This window comes from Muscardinus avellanarius, assembly GCF_963383645.1.
Source record: "Muscardinus avellanarius genome assembly, chromosome: 1".
Classification (NCBI taxonomy): domain Eukaryota; kingdom Metazoa; phylum Chordata; class Mammalia; order Rodentia; family Gliridae; genus Muscardinus; species Muscardinus avellanarius.
Window position 1 is genome coordinate 57,194,759 of NC_137786.1, and position 27,644 is coordinate 57,222,402.

The following is a 27,644-nucleotide window of genomic DNA, read 5'->3' on the forward strand; positions in this document are numbered from 1 at the left end:
GACAAGGGCAAAGTATATGTATGGGTGGACCAGAAGCTTGCCAAAGTCAGTGACTAGAGTGTTCCTATACTGATACACAGATGATTTTGAGAGTATTTAATTGCACTAGTATTTGCATGCTTTCAATGTAGACTCTTTATGTAGAGACCTAGCATTGCCCCTCCCAGGCTTGTTAGAGGCATGCTACGCCTCTGGTTCGTTTTAGTAGGACATTTAAGTGATACAGCACTTTGCCTCTTCACTCTTTTTTTGGTGTTGGGCATTGAACTCAGGGCCTCATGCATGCTAGGCAAACATACTTCCACAGAGTTCACCCCTCTCAGCCCCTGCCTGCTTACCTTTTAAATTAACAGTTCTTTTTACCAGACTTACCTATCCATTTTATAGTAGGCTGACTTTTCTGAGAGCTTTATAGTGTTGTGTGATTATCTTTCATAACATTTGTCTACTTAGTGGGGCAAGTTTGGCTTATGACGATGATGTGTCCAAGGACTCTTGGTAGCTGTGGTATCAGCCTGGAGGGATTTGCCATCTCCCACTTAGTTCAGGTGTCTTCAGGATACTGCCTTCCTTTCCTCACTTATGCTCAAATACTTTGGTGTTTGATTCTTTGATACTTTCTCATTCTCTCAGGCCACCACCCAGTCCAGTCAGTCACCAAGTTATGTTATTTTTTGGTAATGGACCACTCGCTTCTGACTGCATTAGAACTTGGACCTCCTCCCTTTGCTTCAGGTTGCCAGAAATCCCAGCAGCATGCCTTTCCAGTTTACTCTTAACACTGCAATTAATGGAGCTATATAAAAGTGTAGGGTTTTACCCGTCAGCCCACCTTTTCTCTGCTGAGTACAGGAGCCCCCCAAGATAGCTTACCTGGAGCCGTCCTGTGTCACCAGGGCGCACCCTTGGGCAGCAGCCAAGCCTCTTCTCATTTCCAGGTGGCTGTGAGGGTTCCTGCTTCCAGCAGGCTGGCTGAGAGGCATGGCGCCTTTTCCTATTTCAGGGACTGAGAGTGCCTTAACTAGTGAGGCGCTTTTGATTACTATCACCCCTTTATTGATTTACTTGACCTCTTTTCTAGCTGAGGGATTTACTGGATAGATAATGCTCATCTTATCTTTCTTCTGAGATAGTCTGATGGCCACTGGTTAAATGAGTATAGTCAGCATTAGGGGGAAACATTCCTAAACTGTTCAAATTATTTTTATGGATTTTCTCAAAATTGATTGCTAAAATTCTATGGTATCTTGCTACTCAATATGTGGTTTTATTCCATCTGTTTCACTGTGGTTAAGTCTACGTTATTTCTGAGATGCGGTATTTATCAATCTAGGTTTGAGGAAATCTGGGAATTTGCATCGTTCATTGCCCTGTCTTGTTTTTAGGAAATTTGCTCTTTGGCTTCTTCTCCTATGTAGGGCAGACCTACTCTCTGGAGAGTGTTTGGGAATTTGTGGGGCTGTGTCATTTTGCTAGGATTGCCGCAACAAAATACTGCAAACTGGGGGACTTAAACAACATAAACATACTGTAAACAGGTCTGGAGGATGGATCCAGGGTGATGGTGTGGACATGTTTTAATTTCTCCTGAGGGCTCTTTCTTTGACTTTCAGATGTCAGCCTTCTCACAGAATCCTCATTCAATCTTTCCTCTGCACACACCCCTGTGTTTCTGTGTATCTTAATCTCCTCTTCTTACAAAGATAACAGATTAGATGAAGGCCCACTCTAATGGCCTCATTTTAACCTAATCACCTACTTCTTAAAGGCCCTATCTCCAAATATAACCACATTCTAAGGTATTAAGGGTTTGGGCTTCAACATCTATATTTGGGAGGGACATAATTCACCTAAAACAGTGGCACTGTTTTTTGCTGCTGTTGTTGTTTCCCCATAGTCAAATAATATGTGACTGGTATCACAGGCAAGGGGTCAGGCATGCCAGATGCTTGCAACTAGTAGGAATACAGAAAGAAAATTGTTCTGCCCCAAATTTAGGAGCAAATGCTATGAGAAACAATGGTAAAACATAGGTGATGTTTTATATTTGTCCTCATGTGCTTCCTTTCCTTTGTCACATTTAAGTCCCACATTTGGAAAGTTGGCCTGACTGATAAATGTCTAAAATGTTTCTTAAAATGATTCTTTCCTAGATGCCGCCTCCTTGGACTTGGAAATGATTGATGTGCAGGTTTTAGCAGACGCCTTCAAACGCTATCTCCTGGACTTACCAAATCCTGTTATCCCAGTGGTCGTTTACAGTGAAATGATTTCATTAGCCCAAGGTTTGTTTCTTCCGAGAACCTCACTGAACATATATTGAGATGTGGCTATGCTTGGAAGCTCTAGAAAAAGTGCTTGGAGGTGGGATTTAGAAAACAGTAAGAAGCTGGGCCGGGCGTGGTGGCGCACGCTTGTAATCCCCGCGCTTGGGAGGCAGAGACAGGAGGATCGCACAGGTTCGAAGCCAGTCGCGCGTGCTGGCTTAGGAGACCCTGTTTCCAAATAAAAATGTAAAAATAGGTCTGGGAGTGTAGCCCGGAGGTAGAAGGGCTTCCAGGAACCCCAGTACCACCACCAAAAAAAAAAAAAAAAAAAGAAAACAGTAAGAAGCTGCCCCTCCTCCTTACTCCCACCCCAAATTCCCTCCTTCATCAGGGCATCCAGCAGGAGACCAGATTCTTGTTTGCTTAGAAGACTTTCCACGTGTTGAACTGGCTAATTGTTAATCTTTGATCAGAATTATCAAAGAGCTTGACATCTGTAAGGACACCATGTTCCAAGCACTGGGTCAGACTGAGGAAACCAGGACCAGACACCCAATGGCTGGGATTGTTCTTGACATCTTCCCCCCCTGCCCATAACAAGTGAGTGGAGGGAGGAAGGCTCAGTTTTAGGAGCAGAGCCTCAGTTTAGTGTTTTGGGGACAGGAAACTGTGGTTCATAACCTTCAAAGTCAAACCTGTGAAACTTATCTGATGCTCCTCAGAATTAACCAATCACACTTGAAGCCACTCTATAGAGAGCAGGTTTCTGCCAACACACCCTGAACTTTTTGTGTTTTTTTTTTTTCTTTTTTTTTACATGAAGAGCTTCTTACACTTCCATTTGACTTAAGATTTTTACTTTCTCACAATGCATTTTCACTAAGAAGAACAAATGTCCCATGCACTTCTCCGGACTATTTTTTTCCCCCCCAGTTACTTCTGTAGCTACCAGAAAGAACAAAAATAATCTAGGTGTTCATTCACTGGTACCTAGAAACAATCTTATTCTTTGACTTTCTTTTCTTCTTTTTTTTTAACTTGTAGAAGTACAAAGCTCTGAAGACTACATCCAGCTGTTGAAGAAGCTCATTAGGTCGCCTACCATACCTCATCAGTATTGGCTTACGCTTCAGTATTTGCTAAAACATTTCTTCAAGCTCTCTCAAACCTCCAGCAAAAATCTCTTGAATGCAAGAGTGCTCTCTGAAATTTTCAGCCCTATGCTCTTCAGATTCCCAGCAGCCAGGTAAGTGGTAGAAGAGAGACGTGTGCTGGGGGGTGGTGAGGGTGGGCCCAAAGTGCTCTGTCGTTAGATGTATCTTAGAGTGACTGCTTCACTGATGTGCGTGCAGATTTCTATCACACACATCACTTGAATGTGTAGAAATGAAAGCGAGTTTATTTTCATGGATGAAGTTCTAACAAAACCTTATTTCTTAACAGCTCTGATAATACGGAACACCTCATAAAAGTTATAGAAGTTTTAATCTCCACTGAATGGAATGAACGACAGCCAGCACCAGGTAAGGCTTTGCAACATTTAATATTAAAACTCTCTCGCTGGTGATGTTGTTGTTTTTAAAACTTTTAAAATGGTGGCTTTAGATCTCCTTTGAAGTAACATACGCTTCTGGTAGAATTATGGCCCATGGTTATGTTACCTCATAATTTATAGGAGAAAAACAAAATGGAATGGTAATGCATATAGTAAGTACCCAGATTTCAAGATTTGCAGATTTTAAGTTGTCTTGGTTTTGCAGGAGAGTGGGGAGAGCTGCTTGTGCCTGTGGGCCTCGAGGCTTCTAGTTGTTGAGTAAATTTATGGTGTTCGTGTTAGTTGTTAACATTTTTGTTTTTCTTTCTAATACTTATAAAGTAGGGGATTTATAATTGCTATATAATTTAAAGTATTTTGGAATGTGTTTTTTGGAAGTGAGTATACTAAGATTTGTGTGTCAAAATAAACATTTTCAATAATGCAAGCAGTGTGAAAGTGCAGCATTTACTACAGCGAGTTGGAGCCAACCGGACACTTCTTTGAAAGCAGGCTTAGCACTCAGTAAGCCATTTAACAAAGCAGGAAGTGGAGACTGCGAGCAGTGGCCTTCATTTAAACTGATGTGTTTTTTGTTGTGACTGTGGAGAATCCAAACAACCTTACTTTGTAGTGTGCTGATTAAAAATTAGTTAATGGAGCCTGGCCATTTAAAATAGCCATCAAGATCCTATAGGTGGGAAGTGAAGTTTCAGGACTCGTAGAAAATGTTGGTTAAGGTCTTGATTTATAAATAGAACTTAAGCAAAACACCATGAATTTATGATTTACCATAGTTAACTCACGCAGATGACTGTGGTGTGTCTATGAGTGGGCCTGGATACCCAGACACCAGGGTCATTAAGTGGAGGAGAGTTAAGTATTCCTTTTCTATCCCATATTGCAGAGCCAGTTTGGTTCTTTGCACTGGGTGGGGAAGCCTGAGAGAGACAAGAGCCTGGGCTTACAACCCACCAACAGGGATGGGATGGGAGCAGGATAGATAACCACTTGGATAGGCTCAAAATGTGGTACCAACAGTGAGAGAGGCACCAGATCTCGTACATAAGGCAAGCACAATGTGTTCCAAATATTCCAAGTCATAGCAAGCAGAATGTTTAATAGGGATGTCCAGAATTGAAAGAAATCTGCCTCAGACAAGACTGTCAACAGGTGTGGCCTCAGACTTCAGTCCAGGGGCTGGCCAAAAGGTTTCACCTCATATGACTACTCACGTCAACTATTAATGGAACTTGGTTGGTGTTTAGAGGTTCTCTCTGGGCTTCATAGGAAAGAATAGGAGTGGGGTATAGAATGCACACTTGAGCCATTATTGAATGTCCACCCATAGATGAACCCCAGGGGCTAGGAAGAAAAGAGGACTAGCGTGAACAGGAAGGCTTCGGAGTCGAAGGGCTGAGCTAAGATCTTCAGTGTGGAATTTGATAGACTGGCCAGCATGAATTGGTTGTCTTTTATCACTCTTAGACTATTTCCACAAAAGTAAAAACTTATCGGGAACTCTTTTCATAATGTACCCTTAAAGCTGCTTGGTACATCAGTGGACCTTACATTCCTCTACTGAGAAACTGATGTGCTACTTTCAGAGGAGGATTAGTTCCATCACCTCTGCCGAAGAATGACAAAGCCTTGAGTATTTGCTAGATCATACTAGGATTCATGCATCCTCTTCAAAAAAATTAAATCCCATTAATTTAAAAACCCTAGCCTAAGCCGTTTTTCCCTTTGTGTGATATCTCTTAGCCACTCTGAAAATTATATGGGCCTCTTGGAATTAAATGGATGCTTTGGTATCTCTCGCTTATGAAAACATTGCACTACCCACCTGCAGGAAAAAGCACCCTCATCCAGAACACCTTTGTGTTCAGGGATATCTCCAATGCAAATGACTGGCAGAGCATCCTGGCAGTGATTTGTCAGGCCTGGTAGGGATGCAGTGTTTTCCCAGAGTCCTTCTTCGTTACTCAGCATGTGCTTGGGGCAGGGGGCTTGGGAAGCACAGCACTGCATCTCTCCAGTGACTAGCCATAAATCAGTCCTTGGTAATAGCTTTGTTGCTGTGAATAGAAATAAGTACTTGAATGACATTTAAGGAAGACAGTAAGTATCTATGATGAGGCAGATAGTCATCTTTTCTAGTTTCTACCAGGTAGGACTTGAAAGAGTAAACATAGTTAATGATGTTTGAGGCAGTGTCAATTCAAATAAGACTCATTAGAACACCATATCTAATTAAGGACTGAGCTTTAGAGATGCAGTTGGTGAAAAAGCTCAGGAAGACATATATACCTCAAATTGGGCTATGAAAAATAGGTACAATTTGAATAGTGAAAGGAGATAAAACATTCCGATTCATGGACTTCAGAGATTTATTTGAAATAAATTGCAAAATACAAAAATAATGGCTTTATATTTTACAAAAAGAAGTACTGTCACGCGCCACTTAAAGACATTTTTAACCAGAAATGGACTGTGTATACTGCATTGCCTATACATCTAACCTGGGCATGTAGAAAGCTGTTCCATCTAAGTCCGCGTAAGCACACTCTGTGATCTTTGCGCAGTGATGAAACTGCCCCGTGACATGTTCCTCAGAAGGTGTCCTGTCATTTAGTGAGGCGTGACTGTGTTTTAAGTGACACAATCATAAAAAGCATCATTTTGGAATTGGAAGCCTGGTCAGCTCTGCCAGTAGGAGCATGGGGAAACTGAAGCTGGCAGTGAGAGAGGGAGAGAGGTCTATCCCCGTGCCACCCGACTAGTGTGCTCATAGCTGGGACTGCTAAGGAATTGCCTCTGGGTCCAGCCTGTCCTGTCTGCCACCCCCTGCTGCCTGGGTTTTTGAAAACTTCATTAACAAATGGGGCTGCTTTTAGTGTTCAAAAGTCCTCTGAAGTTTCCAGCAAGTACTAAGCTAAAAACCATGTCCAGTGAGTTCCTATGGGTCACATACACCAAATGCATGACTGATGTTTTAGGGTAAGGCTCCACATTGCTCCATCAGATGTGGTGGAAAGAACCGGGCTTCTTGATTGGGTAGATCTCGATTTGAATCTCAGCTCTTTGCCACTTACCTGCTGGCTGCTGCTTCTACAAGTCGCTCAGCTTTATTAGACTTGTTTTCAGACTGTAAGAAGAGGCTGAGGCCTCTCTCCTGTGATTGTTATGAGGCATATGCTAAAACTCATGCCCCCATCCAGAGGCCTGCATCTCAGCGCCCCTCCCCCTGCCACCTTGCTCAGGTACCTTTGCACAGTGCTCAAGATGTGTGTTTGTACACCGTGTCCCCAAACAGTGCCACACACTTCAGCAGTGCCCGAGGAGGTCCTCACCCTGCTTTTTGTGAAGGTTGAATCGGCCCATTCAGTATGGTTGTGCCTTTAATCCCCTTTTTCTCTTATACTCAGCTGTACTGTAGTTTTTCTTATTAGTCTGTTCAACTACGGTTTCTAAAGGGTAAAGTCAAAAGCCTTTTATCTTTTTGATCTGTTCCTATCATAGATCTAGGCACAGCATAGTAATCATCTTAATATATTAATTTTTATTCTTTGAAAAACTTCCCAGCTTTAAAGAACTTTCCAGCACCAACTCATTAATGTATCCAACAGCCCCATGAAGTAAGGACTTTTCTTTCTTTTATGGAGAAGCTAAGATTTGTAAAGGTGATGCACACAGAGGAAGTTATCAGAACTTTGTTACTGAAAATCTTAAATATATTTAAAGCTAAACAGCAGGTTTTCTAGAATCATGTGTTAAAGTTACCCTACTAAAACTTAGGTAGCTTAAGTAGACTTCTATAAGGACAGCCAAGGTAAAAATAGCTCCAGTTAATGCAGGGTGCTTTGAATGCTACCCATTATAAGTTTATTTACATATTTCAGATTTCATGGATATATTCAGAAATATTAATGTAGCATAATTGAAGTCTAATATTGCACCCTCGAGCCTAGAGTAGAAAATAAATGACTCTTTCTCTTCCCTGCCCATCTACACCTGTCAAAGTTAATTTTTAACCACTGGCACATTGCAAAACATTCATCCTGAAGAGCCTGATTCATAAATCTTGTTTTAAATGCAGTGGGCTTGGTTTTCAACCAAAACTAATGCAAGCACCAAGACAGACGGAAGTGACTTTGAAAAAAGAGTTTTACTTTTCTCTGATTTTTTTTTAATTGGGTTTAAAATGTTATCTGACGTTAGAGACTTGTTTCCAAGATGAGAAAATGAGACCTTAAAAAAGCACATTCCTTGAGATGTGTAGAAGTATACAGGGACAAGCCCTGATCGGCTTTATCAAATAATAGCAATTTTTATTTTTGCTCTGAAAAAAGAGATGTGAGCATTTCAGCGTGGTTGTGCTGAGGGGTGCAATCAGTTTTTCTTTTTTCACAGTACAGCCTTCTCTTTCCCTCAAGGGCCAAGATCTGTGGAGAAAGTGGGAGGGGCGGAACTCTTTTTTTTGCTAGATAATGGACATTACTTTTCAGAAACCTTGTAGGATATGTCCTGATTTATGCATAGGTAAACTTGGGTTTATTTATAAACATAAATGGATATTTTCCTTAGTGCAGGATCATGAAGAGTACTGGGTGTAAAGTAATGAATTTGCGTCATCCTGAAAGACCCCTTCTGTCTTAAGTTGTCTTCAGTTAATAATTATGAAGGGAGGCATTCATTTTAACCTTAAATTAAGATTACGGTTCATTTGATTTTGTTTGCTTTCCTTACTGTCCCCCTTTAATGGTCTTTTGTCCATTAGTGATGGCCCACAAAAACCTTTAAGAGGCGTTCACGTTGAAAGCGGTGTGTGGGATGTTTGCTGTTTGATGGTGACTCACATATCTGAGTATTCAGTCCGAATACATTTTAATGATCAAGCAACATTTTTTTTTTTACTTGCTATCTTAAATCTGCTGAGAAATGAAATCATGGCTTAGTTTTCTGCCTCAAATATGTTACACAATGTTGAAGGAAACAAAACACATTGCATTAAAATAATAAAAAATTAAAATTAGTTTTTAGTTATGTGTGTAAAATTTCCAGTGTGGATAGGTCTTTGAGCTCTCATAAATGTTGACATTAAAGTACAATTTTCCTAAAAGAGCTTAGCAGCCATGTGAAAATTATTTCCCAAGTATTAGGATATATGCACTCTTGATTATTAGTGAATAATATAGTTTAAATGACAGATGTGATTAAATGGCAGTTTGTGTGACATTTTAGACATTGTATGTGTGAGCGCAAAATATACAGAAAGGTTTTTCCTCCCTAGCCGAAGTTACTTTTTTATGCCAGCAGAGGGCTCCCTTCTTAAGCTAATAATGAGCCTGTGGCTTGCAGAGCACTTTTCAAAGACTTAAAAGGCAGTGGGAAAAACTCAGCTCACATTTTTAGCAATATAAAACTTCTGTGGTAGATGGCTATAACATATTTTAAGCAACTTTTTTGAAGCAAAATTTTCAAGTCTATGTTAAGATTATTTTTGTAAATAAAAGATGTGTACTGCCTTTTGATGGGTATTATTCTTTTGAAACAGAAAACAATACTGTTGGACTTAGCATTTTTACCTTCTTGTCATGACACACCATGTGAATCTAGACAGGTATGCTTAAGAAACTGATGTGTCCACGGTTTCTAGCTTTAGAAAGGCTATTTTTAAAAGTAGGACAAGATTATGCAGCTAAGGATATGAGGGTATTCTCTGAACTACCGTACGTCCTTGATCACCTGGGCAGCTTCACTTACAGTGTTTTTTCCAGTAGGAAAGTTTTTCGCTATTCTATCACTTGTCTCAAGAACCATTTGTGAGATCACATTCATTGTGGCTTAGTAAAGCTTCAAGTATTTTCAGTGGCTCTGAAGCTGGCTCCTGCTGTTGGCCTGTGTGGACTTAAGTCAGCACTCACATCTCTCTTTATCACTGTATCTGACCCTTGGGTTACCTGCCCATACAGAGTGTAAGGGTATCACTGACAGAACCCATATTTCCTCAAAGGGAATGAAAATGAAAGGGCAGCTTTTTTTTTTTTTTTTTAAAGTAAGCTGAAAATAGAAGGCAGAAGAAACTGAAGTTTTGTTGTGAGTGTGGCTTAAAAATATTAACTTTCACTTGTCAGCTTTTACTTTCTCTGGCAGAGGGAAGCAAGAGGCAAGGCAGGGGGCAGAGAAAGGTATTTAGAACCAAACATCAGAAGGTGGAGATTTTTTTCCTGCAGCATGAGAAGGAATTGTGAACCGACCTGAGATTACTTTTGGATTTTAAAGTTTGGTGATTTGGTGATTTTGCATTGTCTGTGGTTCTCAGGATAACATGAGAGCCAGCCATGTTGGTGCAACGGGAAATTTTTGTAGGAAAAAGTTTGAATGTCTTAGGGAGTCGCCAACAATTCTAAGTCTCGAATCACAACTTTCTCAAAGGACAAATATCCACTAGAAAACTCTGCCTTTCCTGTCCCCCCCAACCCCGGCCCATGAAGCCGGTGCATCTTTTAATTATTAGAAAGTCATATGGCCTTTTAAACATGAGGTGAAGTTGACCTCACAAATAGCCGCCTTGCTTTTCTTCCTTCTGGCTGGTGGAGTGTAGTGCCCTCTTGGGGTTAATGGTCTCCCCGAGGGTCCCTCCCACCACGGTGGTGGTGGTGGTGGTGGTGGTGTGCTTGCGCTGGGGCCTGGGCTGCGCTGAGGGTTTCCCTGTTAACACCTGTGAGCAGCCTGTGCGAGTGTGGGCGAGGTGGACGCCAGCGAGGCACCCGTTCTGGGCTGCCGCGAGAGGTTCAGGCCTTTACAAGCGAGGCTTTGATTCTATTTTTTGCTGAACTAGCTCAGCCACTTCCTGTGTTTGGCTGCACCTCGCTTCTCTGTGGGCTACTTGAGCCCCGGCAGGAGCGAGCAAGAGCGAGCAAGCGAGCGAGCTGGGGAGCCAGCCAGCCAGCCCGCGTGCACCAGGGCAGCCAGTTAAGACTATTTTGGGTCCCCTTACAATGGCCTTCTCATTTCCCCGGTGAAAATGAGCAAGTTGGTCTTGCATTGGCCACTTGTCAGCCCGTGACAACTTTTGACTCGGACTTGGGCTCCCTTCCCCCTCCTGAAATCCCTAGCTCAGCAAATATTTGAACCTGCCCAAGTTAATCATGAAGCTGCGATCTTTATCTGAGGGAGACGTGCGAGCGCCCGGGCTCTTTCCCTGCCGGGGACTGTAGCGCGGTCCAGTTGGCTTCTCGGAGGGGAGCCCGAGTGAGCTGCGAGCAGGAGCCCGCAGAGCAGGAGCCGGCAGCCCGGAGCGGAGCTCGGAGCTCGGCTGGGCTCCTGGGCGGGGCGAGGACCGGCGCTGTGAACCGCGGGCGGGCAGAGGGGCTGCTGCGCCCCTGCCCTGCTGCGCCCCTGCTCTGCGAGGCGCGGGGGCCTGGCCCACTTGGTGGAAGAACAGCTTTTTGGACATATCCCTTTTTTCTCATTGTCGGATCCAGGCATTTCAAAGGGCAACCGCTGAAATGCATAACTTGCAAAGTAAGTGGCTTTCGTTTGCGCACTTCTCTGCACTGTAGCTTTTTATCTGGATGCAAACGGTTCCTCTGCAGTCAGGTCCTGCTGTGGGGTGGGCGTGCTGCGCGTGGAGTGTATGTGCACGGGCGCGTGTCCCTGCAGAAGCGCTGCCTGGGAGGCACCTGGGAGGTGAGGGGAGACGCTGCTTCTTGTCCTCCTGCAGGGGGACCGACAGCACAACTGAAAGGTGGTGTGGAGGTGGAAGTTCGGGAAGGAGGTAATCACAGAGTGCTGGGTTGGAAGTTGGTGCCAGGCCAAGGTGTGCAGAGACCGTGGAAAATCACCTGTCTCCCTGCCCTGCTGGTTGGGTAGCTGTGCCACGCCGCTAGCAGCCGAGCTGGCACGCACCAAGTGCTTCCACAGGCATGGGGTGGCCTCTGGCTGTGAGGCCAACCGCTCTGCTCGCTTGCAGCCTCTTCTTTAGGGGGAGCGTCAACTTTTTAAGCTGCGATTTTTTAACCCTTACTTTAATCCAAGGATCTATCCCACCATAACCACTTTTAAACCATTTTTATCTGCATTTGAGTTTAGGTTTACCTAAACCCTTGGGCAAATAGAAGAATATGAGTTGGAAGGTGGGAGGGGACCCAGTGAGTCTGCCTTCTCCAATCAGGAGACAGTGAGTGGAGGGACCAAGAACAGTGCCCACAGGACAGATGCCTCGGTCTGCTTTCTAATAGATTTTATGATTCCAAGTTTGATAGAAAGTCCAAGAGACTATATTCCAAGGGCTTCTGTGTTCTTTAAGTTGTCATAAGTATGTGGCATACTCGATGTACACGGATCACAAAGCCCCACTGTGGCTTTTCTAAGTGTGCCATATTTACATGGGGGGGGCTCCCCCCACACTCACATCATACTATTGTAAATGTCGAGAGAGATCGTTTCACAGTGGGGATGAACATTAGGCTCCAGTGACTGTGAGAGACTTGTATGCAGGATGATTTTGAAGACCAAAATTAATCATTAGGTTTATAGGAAAATTGATTTTTTTATATTAAATACTGCCAAGAAGGAATGGTTGTCCCCAGAGTGAGGCATTTGAGCTAGAGGAGGAAATAAAAAAGATGACATCACCCTCTCCTTCTGCAGCTCTGAAGATGGGTTCCTCAGTACAGTGCTGTGGGAAGAGCACTGTCCTTGAACTCTGAATTCTGATGTTTGACTTCTTGCTTTGGGGAAGAAGCATTTTACTCTTTTCTCAGTTAGAGGCTAGCATTAAAATTCTCATTAATAAGTACTGTTGTTGATAATCATGTTTGGTATTTGTGCTAAGAGTAGGCACCTTTATTTCTATGTAGAATTTGCATTGCTCGTCTATAAAGTCTCAATTTTTAACTTTGGAGTGTTTGGCAGAGGAAGGAAATTCGTCCGTAAATTTTCTTTTAATTGCCCTTTCTCGTGTGGTACATTTATGACAGTGTTTAAGTTCTGGGCGTTCAGTGAATTATGGAGGACTAAAATTAAATAATCAGAGTCTTGGTACTTTCTGCTTTTAATGTACATGGGAGATATTTAAGGGCTGTGAAATATAGCTGAAGGGTACCATTTTGATGCCTTTTAAGATCGTTCTACCAAGGAATCACCAGGTTATCTGCAAAGGCAGATGGATGTGGGGGAAGCTAGGAGCCGAAGCATATTAGCTGTTGTCAGCTTGCCAGCAGCAGAGCGTACCATGCTGCACAGAGTAATAAAAAAGGAATTAGAAAACTCACTGCTGGAGGAGAACAGTCAAATTAAACACCTTTCGAAAGGACGAGCCTGTGGACGTTGCAGCTCTCTTGCGCGGAAGCTCTCGGTGAGGCTGGGGCTGAGTGCAGGCTGGCAGAGAGGACTGGTGAAGCAGGAGTGGTCTGGTGACATTTTTCTGCCTTGATTGGCTGGGCTGTGTGATGTAATAGGTTACAGTGCAGCCCCTTATAGGTTTTAAAATGAATTCCAAGACACCATTACAAAGAAAGCCGGACTCTTTTCTCATAACTGAGCTCAGCCAAGGAAACTCTCGCACAAATGTACAACACTGTTTGGAACATGGAAGACCTGGATTTAGAATATGCCAAGACAGATATAAATTGTGGCACAGACTTGATGTTTTATATAGAAATGGATCCACCAGGTAATGCTGCAGTCTTCTTGGAGAGAGCTAGTTAATTGGGTAGCCTTTTAAATTTTTTTGAAAGCCGTGATAACAGTTGAGCTTCTTTAGATGACTATTTTTATTCATTTGTTCCATTTATAAGAACTAGTTTAACTTGAAAATCAAATGGATTGTTTGCCTGCATGTGAAAGGAAGCAGCTCAGGCTGTGTGGGTAAATGCTGATTCTTATAGAATGGCTATGAATTGGATTCTCACTGGTGTCTTGTTAATTGTGATCCTGTGCTATTTGGCTAAATTGTTGTATATTGTTCCCTTGATTAAAATGATGCATGGTTTTGTGCTGTTTTTCCCTGTTGACAGTGGATGAGAACAGAGTGGTGCTTTGCAATGATAACACTTGGTACTTTAGAAAGCATGGAAAATGTAGCAGTGATTATAACTCAGTTCTCTATGATCTGAAACTGTTCTCAGTCGGATGTGGAGACTTATCTTGCTCTCTTTCTAGTATTATACTGTAATGAAAGAAGAAGATGGCTTTCCATTATATAGTCCTTGCAAAATATTCTTGCTAGACACCTGAAATCATTTTTGCATAAATTAAAATAGTAACAGTGCTTTAAACCTATAACTTCCCATTTAGATAAGCATCCTACTTTATTTTGTTTCCCAAATTGCTTTTCTTTAATGTTAGTCCTCCCTCCCCTATTAAGAAATTCGGGAACACTGCAGTCTTTTGTATGTCACCAGTCTATATAGGAATACTGATTTGACATTGAGGAAGGGGGATAGGGCTTTTAATCAGAACTTGCATACAGAGCACAGTTGATCCAGCAGAATATTAGCATGAGTACGGAGGAGATTTAGGTCAGAGATGAGTTTGTTCTGGCAAAAGCCAGTTTAAGAGTGGTGCCTGAAATACCAAGATTAGAGAAACCCAGTTCTTCCTCTTAAAACATACTGCTATAGATGAGCTATTATTATTATTATTACTGCAACAGCATTTGTGTAGGACAGAGACCAAATTTGGATTTTATAACTAAGAAAAAATTAAAGCCAATTTATATTATTTATGCTGCTCATGTCCATAGTCTCTTGCTTGAGATGGATTTGACTGGGCACACAACTTTAATATAGGTAAAATGCAGAAGTAGAAAATGTCATGACGCTGAGTTTACTTTTAAACTTATTCACATGGCCAGCCCAATTTATGTGTTAATCTGTGAGATTCTCTGAGCCTCTCTCATTCTCTTTTTTCAGTGTTGTTTCTTTCTGAGCCATACTTTGAAAGATTTTTCTTTTAAAGAAAACTATCTTCCACAGTAAATGAATTTCTGGGTATATATTTCAATTATTCTGATTTCTTTTTTCTTTGTTGTAATGGAAATGTTATTTATGTAAAGAAATTCATGTCTAATATTAAATGTGCCATTGGAGTTGGGATTGCAAACAACTTTTCCTTTCTCTTTCATTTGCAGCACTGCCTCCTAAACCACCCAAACCCACCACTGTAGCCAACAACGGTATGAATAACAATATGTGCTTACAAGATGCTGAATGGTACTGGGGAGATATCTCGAGGTAAGACCACAGAAGTCTTCTGTTTTTACTAGATGCTGAGAGTTTTAGATTAAGGGAAAGAAAAGCACCAGCTAGCTAAGTTCCATTTTTAGGATGTCGTCCAACATAAGCACGAAGCATAGTTGGTTCTTTTCCAAAGACGACCAAAAAAGTCACTGGGCGCTGGAGGACTGTGGGTGCTGGATGCCACAGGAAATTAAATACCGGGAAGTTTCGTTATTGACAGAGATGTCAAGGAAGTGCCAGGGTGACATGGCACTGCCTAAAGGCTGAGTGTAAAGGCAGTCTCTGTGAAGCAGAACTGTACGAATGGATGTGATTTTGTCTTATTCACAGTAACATAAATTGGCATTTTTTTTCTCTTAGCTTTTTAGGGAGCCAAGAGGGATAGGGAACAGCATCTGGGGCCCACAATTTTCTATGCTGATTTTTCAGAGACTGGCAAAAAAAAAAAGAATTTTATACTATAGTCACAACAATAGTGAAAGGGGCTACTTTTAAAAAATTCTCCTGCACCTGTTTTATTGAGACTGGACTTGATAACATTTCTATAAACAAATAAGAAATTAGGAAGCTCTGAAAATGCAATACCTAAATATAAATCTATGGGAGCAGAAAAGAGGTATATGGGAACTCTACACTTTCTGCTCAATTTTTCTGTGACCTTAAACCTGTTCTACAAAGCAAAGCCTGTTAGGGCCAGGAGTGTAGCTCAGTGGTAGAACACTTACCTTACCTGTGCAAGTCCCTGGGTTCTGTTCCCAGCACCACAGAATAAATAAAATAAGGTCTATTTTTTTTTTTTTTTTTTTTTAATGTTAACCTATGGTCACTGAATCCTCATGGTAGCACTGTGTTGTGTTCTGTTCATTTCAGGGAAGAAGTAAATGAAAAACTTCGAGATACAGCAGATGGGACTTTTTTGGTACGAGATGCATCTACTAAAATGCATGGCGATTATACCCTTACACTAAGGTGAGTCAAGGGAGCGCAGCTGCATTTGGGGTGTTTGGGTTGTTGTGAAAACATACTTATTAGGAAATTTTAATACTGTTATTTTGCTGCTATATTTACAGGAAAGGAGGAAATAATAAATTAATCAAGATATTTCATCGAGATGGAAAATATGGCTTCTCTGACCCATTAACTTTCAATTCTGTGGTTGAACTAATAAACCACTACCGGAATGAATCTCTAGCTCAGTACAATCCCAAACTGGATGTGAAATTACTTTATCCAGTATCCAAATACCAACAGGTAATCTAAACTGATTTCTTCCTGGTATCAAGATGTGTAGATAAGATATTTTCAAATTTAAAAACATTTGAAGCAGATGAATTGCATGGAATCAGGCTTCAAACACTTAACGCTTGCATTGCAAAATTGCTAATTTAAATAGCAAAAATAAATATTTTTTTTAAAGTTGACTATCTTGTTAAAATAATTATGTGATTAAATACCTTGTCAACTGAATTTATTTTTCCCCTCCAATCTAGGATCAAGTTGTCAAAGAAGATAATATTGAAGCAGTAGGGAAAAAATTACATGAATATAACACTCAATTTCAAGAAAAAAGTCGGGAATATGATAGATTATATGAAGAATATACCCGTACTTCCCAGGTGAGTTTTCTGTGAAAACGGGATTAAAAATTCAAAGCATTGAGACTTTTAGACCCTAATACGGCATCAGAAACAGAAAATAAAGAAGGCTGAGATTGGGGGATGAAATGATGTGAGTCATTGTGGGTTACTCCAGCATAGACTCTCCAGGCCTATTCCGTGAAGCCCGTAGTTAACAGTAAATTGAATTCATTTTCACTTGTGCCCTTGTGAAAAGGAAAGGGCACACTTACTGCAGTTTTCCTAAAGAATGGTGCGTCTGTGGACCATCGTGCATCAGGGAATGCCAGAGGGAGACTAACTACATGGACACTGTAAACTGAAATGGCTTTTTAAAAGATGAAAGCTGTTATGATTGTCCATAGCTTGAGATATTTTCCAAAGGAAATGTGTGTTTCTATAAAGCTATTTTAATGAGTTTTATGAATCCATGTCGTACCCTAACACAGTATAGTCTGTGAAGGACCATTTCCACAGGTCCTACATTTGTCTGACGATGTACAGGGTTTTTTCTTGCACTATTCTCTAAACATTATCATACACCAACTATTTACATGGTGTCAGGCGTAAGTAATCTAGAGATGATTTACAATGTACAGGAGGAGGTACACAGGTTCTGTGTGAATACTACATTTTACTTAAGGGACTCGGGCACCCATGGGTCTTGGCATCTGAGGGAGTTCCTGGAGCCAGTCCCCCATAGTACCCAGTGATACTGTGCTTCAAAGCTATATAATGATACAGCTCAAATGTGCTGGTAGTGTCTTTCACTAAGATGTGTTGTTCTATGAAAATACATGACATTGTCTCATTGAACTTCTGCTGCAGGAAATCCAAATGAAAAGAACAGCTATTGAAGCATTTAATGAAACCATAAAAATATTTGAAGAACAGTGCCAAACCCAGGAGCGGTACAGCAAAGAATACATAGAAAAGTTTAAACGTGAAGGCAATGAGAAAGAAATACAGAGGTAAGTGGACCAGGACCATTCCCTGCATCTTTGTGCTAGCAGTAGCCAAAATCTTTTAAAACTGGTGACACTGACAATCTCACTTCCTGTGCTTTGGATAAATGAAAAGTGACAGAAGACAAAGACATTCTTTACCTGAGAAAAACGGCCAGAAAGCAATAATGAAACTTTTCATAAGCTTTGTGGAGCTTGCATGATGAACCCAAATAATGACAGATATGTTTCTCTTGCCTGCAGGATTATGCATAATTATGATAAGCTAAAGTCTCGGATCAGTGAAATCATCGACAGTAGGAGGAGATTGGAGGAAGACTTGAAGAAGCAGGCAGCTGAGTATCGAGAGATCGACAAGCGTATGAACAGCATTAAACCAGACCTCATTCAGCTGAGAAAGACCAGGGACCAGTACTTGATGTAAGTACTTCAAGTGGAACCTGGGAAGGGAAGGATGGCAATCGCCAGAATTAAGGAGGACTAATTCACATTTGGTGTTTTGTTTTATTTTCTCTTTTCAAAACTGTCCTTCAGGTGGTTGACTCAGAAAGGTGTTCGGCAAAAGAAGTTGAACGAATGGCTGGGAAATGAAAACACTGAAGAGTAAGTATTAAGCAGCGATGGGGGCAAGCAGAAGGTTTGCTCACGTTAGTAGCAAGCATGCCCTCCTTCATCTTTATAACAAGTGAGGAATTTTACTGAGTTTTGGAATTTCTCATAGGAGAATGTGTGTAAACTTTGCAAAGTGTCATTGTCCAAAATTTTAAAAAGAAAAGGTTAGCAAAAGAAGAGTTGGATTTATTTTACCCATAGTTATATAAAATGACCCCGCATCCATGATGAAGTCCCTGAATATTTGAAAAATTCCAGAATATGTTTGAAACAATCAGGGAAAAAAGATGTAAGGTCATGTTTCCCAGTTTTTAAATAATTTAAAGAAGTTTATTTCCAAGCTTCTTTTATACCCTTCCCAGTGTTTCAGGGTGGGTGCTGACTTGAAAACAGAAAGAAATAGCTAGTGTAACTTTTTGCTAAGTCCTTGTGCTGGGGACTTGTTCTGGAGGCTAAATAAGAAACAGGGCCGAGTCAGCTCTGGCGCAGCCAGGCCCTGCGCAGTGGGAGTGGGGATGACAAGAGGGCCCTTCCTAGGGGAGATATGGGGCAAGGTGGGGGCTCTGCAGTCTTCACTGAGGAACTCTCTTTTCTCCCTGCTCAGCCAATATTCTCTGGTGGAAGATGATGAGGATTTGCCCCACCATGATGAGAAGACGTGGAACGTGGGAAGCAGCAACCGAAACAAAGCTGAAAACCTTCTGCGAGGGAAGAGAGATGGCACTTTCTTGGTTCGGGAGAGCAGCAAGCAGGGCTGCTACGCTTGCTCTGTAGTGTATGTATCCCTCTTGGTGGACCTTGCTCTTTTGGTGTTTTATTTATTCATGGGTGGGAGGAGGGCTTGAAAAAGTTCTAGCCTTAAAACTTACAGTGTAGTCATAATACAGTCTAGCCAGAAGTATCTGTTCAGAAGGTCTAACAGAGGCTGGGCCTGGTAGCACAGGCCTGTAATCTCAGTACTTAAGAGGCTGAGAGAGGAGGATCACAAGTTCAAAGCCAGTCTCACCAACTTAGCAAGACCCTCAGCAGCTTAGCCAGACCCTCTTTCAAAATGAAAAATAAAATAGGGCCAGGGGTGTTGGTCAGAGGTAGGATGCCCTTAGGTTCAATCCCCAGTACCAAAAACAAAACCCTGTATTATAGTAGGAAGATTGGTGGTTTGGATTCTATTTATTTATTTATTGCTGTACTGGGGTATTCTATCTCCAAGCTACACCCCCAGCCCTAATTTTTTTTTTTTTGTATTTTTTTTGGTGGCGGTACTGGGGTTCCTGGAAACCCCTCTACCTCCAGGTTACATTCCCAGACCTATTTTTTATATTTTTATTTGGAAACAGGGTCTCTTAAGCCAGCACGGCTGGCTTCGAACCTGCGTGATCCTATTTCTGCCTCCCAAGCGTGGGGATTACAAGCGTGTGCCACCATGCCCGGTGTCCTCGCTCTATTTTTTATTCTTTATATTTGAAACAGGGTCTCACTGAGTTGCAAAGGGCCTCACTAAGTAGCTGAGGCTGTCGGTGAACCACTATCCTCTGGTTTCAGCCTCCCGAATGTTGGATTACAAATGTGCACCACCATGCCCAGCTGTGTTTTGTATTTTAATATGGCAACAAATCAATCATGAAAAGTCTTTAAGGCTCTTTTTCTCATTTGTAAAGTAGAAGTAGTAAGGCCTTCTCACACTGCCCCATTTTAAAATTTTTATTATTTTATTTTTTTTTGCCTCCGGAAGTTAACATAGAATATGAGCCAGTTCATCTGAGAACACCACCTCTAGATAAAGTATCCCTTCAGGAACAGGTCAAAACAATAACTGGAAGGACCTCTCACTGTCCTTAAGATACAGACACCCCAAAGGGACATATTTCTATTATATGCTATATTTTATTTTTGCTGATTTCTTAATAGTTTGGGGAGTATTTTGGAAGTGAGTTTGTTACCTGGCTTCACTATGTCAGAGAAGTAAATGTCCTTTACTTGGAAAAGACTCTAAAAGTACACTGTATTCCATGACTGACCTCTACTCAATTTAAGATACTTCTCAGCTGGGCATGGTGGCACACACTTGTAATCCCAGCATTTGGGAGGCTAAGATAGGAAGATCGTGGTTCACGGACAGCCTCAGCTACTTAGTGAGGCCCTTTGCAACTCAGTGAGACCATTTCAAAAATAAAGAATAAAAAATAGGGCTTGGGGTGTAACTCGGAGACAGGATGCCCCTAGGTTCTATCCCTAATACCATAAACAAACAAAAAGATATTCCTCCAGAAACAAAACATTGGAAACTTTGAGTAGGACCAGGGAATAGAAAACTGCAGAAAAAATACAGAGGTGAAAATTTTTGTAAACATTTCAAGGAAAGAGTGAAAGAATCCTCTTAACAATGATAGAAAAATTGCCACACATGGCCATGCACACTCAGAAGCCCAGCGACTCTGCAAGCTGAAGGAGAGGGACTGCAAGTTTGAGGGTAGCCTGGGCAAATGAGTGAGACCCTGTCTCAAAAAAGAAAAAAAATAAAGTAATAGTGCTTCTGGTTGTGTAGAGAGAAGAGCTCTTCTCTCGGGCCCCTCACATGGCCATCTCTTTCGATTCTCAGAGGAACACTGTTACATGCACGTTACTCTCATCCTCCTAAGCCATTTTAAAGATGACAGCGCAGCAGTTTAGTGGCAATGGCCCAGGAACTTAGCCCAACTGCAGTCACTCAGGAGTAGGCATGGCAGAGCCCTGAGCTGACAGTGACCGGGAACCATTTCCCTAGGTTGATACTGGTCTCTATGGTTTGCTCTCTCCTAACGATGACTTCATTACAAACACCCTGTGGAGCCATGAATCCCCCTGGACACACTCAAAGGCAGGTGTTTGCTTCTCTCCTCTCCAGGGTGGACGGTGAAGTCAAGCATTGTGTCATCAACAAGACAGCGACTGGCTATGGCTTCGCTGAGCCCTATAACCTGTACAGCTCTCTGAAGGAACTGGTGCTCCATTACCAACACACCTCCCTCGTTCAGCACAATGACTCCCTCAACGTCACACTAGCATACCCGGTATATGCACAGCAGAGGCGATGAAGCACTGCCCCTGATCCTGTCCTGACGTTCAGCCGCCGAGGCCTCTGGAAAGCAAAGGGCTCCTCTCCAGCCTGACCTGCGAATTGAGCTGTGGAAACGAAGTTGTCTGTCCTCAGATGGGACTAGAGCTTTCTTGGACAAAAAAAAAAAGAAGTAGGGGAAGACACGCAGCCCAGGGCTGTAGGATGATCAGATGTTTCTAACCCAGACTGCTTCTCCTCTTTCCTTCTTTTTTTTTTTTGTTCTTTGGGTTTAATTTAAAGCCACAACATACAACACAAAGAGAAAAAGAAATGCAAAAATCTCTGCGTGCAGGGACAAAGAGGCCTTTAACCATGGTGCTTGTTAATGCTTTCTGAAGCTTTACCAGCTAAAAGTTGGGACTTTGGAGACCGGAAGGTAGTCAAGGCTGAAGAGCCCCCGCGCCTGGGGACGCTGGGTCCAGCCTGGTTTAGCCTGGGTATCGCTGCGCACGCGGACCCGGACACATCGCACTGTGGATTATTTCATTTTTCTAACAGCCGAACGATATGTAGCAGAAAGGCACTTCCCCTGTGAGGGCACTTTGGGAGAGCAGCAGTTCACATGGGTTCTGAAGAGAATGTGTCGGAGCAAAGTGCCACAAGTGTTCTGTTTAAACTTGTCGAAATGAAAACAACCCACCAAGAGAAAAATGGAGCTCGGAAAACAGGACTTAAAAGGACATTCAGTATATAAAATATGTACATAATATTGGATGACTAACTATCAAATAGATGGATTTGTATCAATACCAAATAGCTTCTGTTTCGTTTTGCTGAAGGCTAAATGCACAGCGCTATGCAATTCTTAATTTTCATTCAGTTGTTATCAGTTTAAAATGTACCTTCAGAATAAGCTTCCCTCTCCCGATTTTTGTTGCTTGAAAATATTGTCGTTCCTGATTTGTTAATATTCATTTTGTTTTATTCTTATCCTTTTTTTTTTAAAGAAGAAATGTACAGAATGCCAGTTTAAAAAATGGCTTCAGAATTAAAACTATGAAATATTTTACAGTTTTTCTTGTACAGAGTACTTGGCTGTTAGCCCAAGGTTAAAAAGTTCATAACAGATTTTTTTTTTTTTTGACTAAATGTTTTGTTGGGCAGTGCCTGATAAGCTTCAAAGCTGCTTTATTCAATAAAAAAGAAAAAGATATATGAATATGACAAAGTATTGCTGAGTCCAACCATGTTGTTTTAAGACTCTTAAAATACGGTACCTGGCAATGTTTATTTCGTAATAGATTGTGAACTTCTTGAATCTGGGGAGGGGGGACGTAGCCGAAGGGTGGTGGGAGGGGCTGGGAGGTGGAATCACTTCCTCGTGGTTACCGAGAAGTGGTGAAGAACTGCAGCGTGAAGTTGCTTTTCCCACTTTGACTTGCTTCGTTCTCAACTAACGACCATTACAAACCCACTGTAGCTCTCACCCAGCACCGCTGGTCAGGTGTTGCAGTTCTTATATGAGGGAAGGGCTGAGGGTTTGTTTTTGGGTTCCTGGAACAGTGCTCCAACTTGGTTCAGCACACTGGTTTCAAGGTGTAATCTGTGCATTTAGAAAATGTGTTTCTCTTTTTCACCTTTGATTAGTCACGACAACCAATGAACATTCGTTTTGGAAAAAGCATGATCTGAAAATCATTTCCAGTTGGATGCTTGTTATTTTCCTAGCTTTCCATTTCAATTTAGAACAAAGCATGCAGATAACAAGCCTCCGGTCACTGCTCTGAACTGTGGGGAGCCTGTTCGAGTCATGGTCATCACAGAATCCAAACCAGAGTCCTCATTCATCTAGATAATTGTGTGCGTTGTACTTCACTGTGGGAAAAGGAAAGAGCTGGGGGTATCATCTCTCCAACGCAGGACTAGGGTGAGAGTCTCCCTCCAGATCTGCATATGCAAAAGCTGTTACATTGAGCAGGAATTGTACGCGTTCAGGGAGGAGTAAAGGCTGATTATAATCATGGTCGCTACTCTGGTAGATTAAGATGGAATCTTACAGTTTCGGTTTCCTTTTCTCAATATTAGATTCACCCACAGCTTTATTTCTCTTCCCTTCAAGTACTAAGGTGAGGATGTTTTGTTTTGTTGTGTCTTTTAATGTTCCTCTTAAAAGATCTCTTGGAAGAATCAGTGTAGCAGCTGAGTTAATAATCGTCTGTAGAATGTATTATTTTTCTTCTTTGCATGAAGCTACTCAAGAGCAAAAGTCTGTCTTTAGTCAGACTGTCATCCCTCAAACTTGACTATTCTGATCTGACCATCTCCCTCTCATTGCCAGACAATTGATAATTTTTTTTTTTCTTAGTCTATCTTTAAAAGCTCTGGTGGCGAGATCCTGCCACTTCACATAGAAGTCTTAACAGTTTCTAATAGTTTGTAAACTAGATTTATGGTTTTGTTTTGCTTTTTTTTAATTTTTGGTAGCATCTCATGTATGCTATTAAATACAAAGAATTTTCAGTCAGTGAAACTACATTTTTAAATGTTTTTGCTTTAACAATCTGCATGATGACATGCTATTTAGGCAGTGGCCTCACTTTTGCATCTCACAAGTATAAGTGCAATATATTTTTCATTGAACAGAAGGCAGAGTTCATTGTTCCATATGACAGTAAATTACATCAGACCTGTTCTGCCCAATACCGTTTTATTACAACCACCAAATTCGTCCTTGGAGATGTTTGACCATCAGGGCTCTGTGGTTTCAATCAGACAGTCATTTCCTAACAATGTTGTCTGACTCACGAGTATGAATGGACACAGCCGAGCCACTCCTGATACGTGGTCTGAGCCATGCATCAGCTTTTCCCACCTAAACGTAGCATTCTAAAGACCAAGCAAGAAGCTTAGCGGCAGAGAAGCTGTGATAGGGCTGGAGAAATGGGAGCATTTGGACCTCAGATTCCATATAAGAGTGATCATAACCAGATGAAAAGGCAAAAAGCATGTTAGCAACATTTGACAACTTCACAGCCCTGGATCTATGTATATATGTATATGTGCATGGACTGTGTTTCCAGTACACCTTTCAGCCAAAACAGATCCACAGCCATTAAGTTCAAGTACATAACAAGCAAATGTCTAGCACAGTTCTTGTGTATGTGTATGGATTGTTTTTCCCCTTGAAGTTGCTTTGTTTTGTCTTATAAAGGTGAAAATCGTTTGCAAGTGAAGTGAAGTTCATAATCCTTTGACTTTTTTCTGTTTATAGAAGTAACTCCTTTTAGGGAGCAGGTCTGGATGACTCCCTTATCTTAGAGACCCTTATTTTCAGTGTGTCAAGTCAAATGTATTTATGTGAGCTGTCAGTGTGGGGAACCAATGGCTTTGTCATATAGCTGGTTATGGACTAGTAATGTGTTTGGGAAGTCCTACTGATGTTCCTTATGGGGAGAAAAATTCTGCTGGTTTTAACAACTGTGCAGTTGCTATGCATGGTATGCATGGTATCCAAGTCCGCTGGAAAGCAGACCCGGCTCTTTGTTTGAATTTTGAATTTAGGGTCATTTAAGAAAGGGGCAGTTTATAGCACAATGCCTCACATGGGACAAAGTTCCAAAACGCCAAAATCTTTTTGAAACATCTAGATATATAAAATACTAGGATGATGGGTGGAGAGGGAGTAAATTGGGTGAATTGGAAAGACTATCCAACTTAATATTAAACTTGTCGCCATGAGATAGCATTAGCTGCCCAGGATGCTGCTATTTAAAAAAAAAAAAAAAAAAGCAAAACAAAAAAACTCATTTATATGTGTGTATTTTTTAAAGCTACAATCTGTTCAATGTTTTTACAAATCTGTTTATATGACATTGTTAAAATAAAGTTGGTCTTTTGACGAGAGGGAGGATGTCATGGTCAGTTGTAATTTTGCCTTTACAAGGCACCTGGGGTGGGTGGGGGGAGTGCCTCCTTGACATTTTGTTAAAGTTAGAGATTCAATGGAGCTATGTCTTGTTTTAAGTTGCTTCAATTCGTTGTATTAGGTCTTCAAACAGAATAAAGGTTGTTTTGAAACTTAAGTGTGGAGTTGAGATTTCAATTATCACCTAAGAAATATATCAAAACAGTTCTCACTCTTTTGATTTATAAATGTTTTTGTTTCTGTCGACTCCTACCCACCCCCTTTCATCCCGTTATCACACTGTCTCATTTCTAGAAAGTGAAGAGACACTGAGTAATCCCATGAATGTTCTCATGTTATTTATGTTATTTTATTATGTCCTTTGGGGGTAGAGAGGTTTGGAGGTTGGACCTAGAGGAATTATAGCTCTGAGCTATACCCCCAGCCCTCTATTTTTCTCCCCTTTGAAACAGTTTTGCTAAGCCGTTGAGGGAACTCACTAAGTGGCCTGGCTTGGAGCCCGCGATCCTCCTGTCTCAGTCTCTCAAGTACTGGAATTACAGGCATGTGCCACCAGTCCCTGGTACTACAAATAATAACCATAAAAGGTCATGAGGTTATGTATAGTATATAACATACCAATTATCAGTATCGATTGTTACATACTGGGCATCATTGTTATATTTTTATACAATTGAGAGCATGGTAGGCTTGTTTACACCAGCATCACCAGAACCTTATGAATTGCTCACTAAGCAGTAGGACTCTTTCAGCTTTGTTACACCCTTATGAGACAGTCATTGTATATGTGGTCCATGCTTTGCTGACATCACTAGGCAGCACATGGCTGTAATTTCTCTTCCCGACTGGCTTGTAGTTGATATACCAAGTGACTGTTAATCATTAAACTATTCATATGCCTTCTCTGACTTAATCCTTCCACAATCATATGAGTCAGAAGATACTATCCGAGTTCTACAGGCCTGGGTATAAAATTACCTGCTTAGGGTCACACAGCACAGGAGAACATAGGCAGGGTGCCTAGGTCATCAGACTCCAGCCAGAGCTCTTTACCTCAGTGCTAGAATACATCAGACCACCAGTGCACCAGGCAGTTCAAAGAAGTTCACCTGCAATTCATCCCTCAGGGAACTGCAACTTTCAATCGGCAGACCGTACCGCAGTGGTGGCCAGAGATGAAGGACAGGAACTACTAGGGGCTCATTTAGGCCAGTGGTTCCGAAATGCAGGCCCCAGATTATGACCAGGAGCATCAGAACTGCTGCACAGCTCCTTCTGGAGTGCAAGTTCACAGGGTCCATCCTTGACCTAGTGACCCAGAGTAGCACCAGCAATCTCATTCAACCAGAGGCTCCCTTAAAACATAGGGAAAAGTGAAGATCACCGCATTAGGTCATCTGATTATTGAAATGGTACTTCCAGTATTTTCATTAAAAGCATTACCACTAGTGAGTGCTATAAATGTTACTTATAACATACATATAGTGTATGTTTCTAGTACAGACCCCAGAGAGGAAAGAAAATAAATTGGTTTGCAGTTAAGAGACCCAACTTGGTCTTATTTCTGTTCTAGCCAGCTGTGGAAACTTGTTTGACTTCTGTCTCCTGCCCAGGCCTCTTGACTCCTCATCAGTGATATCAAAGTATGGGTCTGGCAGCCTCAAGCCTCCTTTTGGAGTATGTGCTAATTTGGTTGCTGAATGAACCTGCTCCATCCCCCAACCTCTGCATACAACTTGGCCACAGTTGTAACTCATACACAGCTGGCAACGCAGACTACTCACAGTTGACTGAACTCCTGGGCCTCTGTGTCATCGGTGAGATGGCAAGTGAAAGAATTAGCAGAATTGGGGTCTAGTTTTCTCCCTGACATCTTAAAAATGATACTTTCAGGTGAATCCAAATGGGTAGCTGAGTTCCTGACGGTTGGAGACTGTATTTGGGACTAAAACTTTCCCTATCTCTCATAGCATGAAACGCTAAGAGAACGTGGCCTACCAAATTCTCTGAGGGGTAGCAGGCAGTGGGCAAATGTAGTCTGCAGAGACCTGAAACAATGTTAGCCGATTCATACCCCCTCCTTTTTGGAACTTGTTCCTTATAAATGCCTATCTAGAAATAAGAATCCTGTTGTGATATCTTAAGTATAAACAGATATAATTGATTGTTCACTAGCCAAACTTCAGATTATCTTCTCAAATATAGCACTTTGTAATCTCCAGCTTGGTACTGATGCCATAAATCAGCTCAACAGAAAGTTGCTGAGATGCTTTTGGAAGAAAAAGGATAAATGAGTAACCACCAACATGCTTCTCTGCATTTTGCTTTCCAGAAGGAAATGGAGAAATCCCCATCTCTCTCTGCAGCACTCAATCACAACAGACAACAGTTGACCACGGGACTTTGGGCTTGTTGGATTCAAGATTCTGAAGCTCTCTG

The 27,644-nt window shown here is 41.7% G+C and overlaps 1 protein-coding gene across 3 annotated transcripts in view; it reads left to right on the plus strand.

Annotated features, from left to right (window-relative positions):
* Positions 1-21,317, plus strand: part of PIK3R1 (phosphoinositide-3-kinase regulatory subunit 1) — a gene marked incomplete at both ends in the record, with an annotated part of 71,213 nt that extends 49,896 nt beyond the window's left edge. The window contains 12 exons of one of the 3 annotated variants that reach the window (XM_080694868.1): positions 2,143-2,285; positions 3,312-3,513; positions 3,711-3,790; positions 14,942-15,044; positions 15,921-16,019; positions 16,121-16,301; positions 16,541-16,666; positions 17,495-17,637; positions 17,875-18,051; positions 18,166-18,234; positions 18,848-19,018; positions 21,128-21,317. In XM_080694868.1, coding sequence (XP_080550994.1) covers positions 2,143-2,285; positions 3,312-3,513; positions 3,711-3,790; positions 14,942-15,044; positions 15,921-16,019; positions 16,121-16,301; positions 16,541-16,666; positions 17,495-17,637; positions 17,875-18,051; positions 18,166-18,234; positions 18,848-19,018; positions 21,128-21,317 — 1,684 coding nt within the window. Of the gene's footprint in view, positions 1-2,142; positions 2,286-3,311; positions 3,514-3,710; positions 3,791-13,377; positions 13,484-14,941; positions 15,045-15,920; positions 16,020-16,120; positions 16,302-16,540; positions 16,667-17,494; positions 17,638-17,874; positions 18,052-18,165; positions 18,235-18,847; positions 19,019-21,127 lie in introns of those variants that run through there. The other 2 variants (XM_080694869.1, XM_080694870.1) reach the window with 2 other exon arrangements.
* Between the last annotated feature and the right edge of the window lie 6,327 nt (positions 21,318-27,644).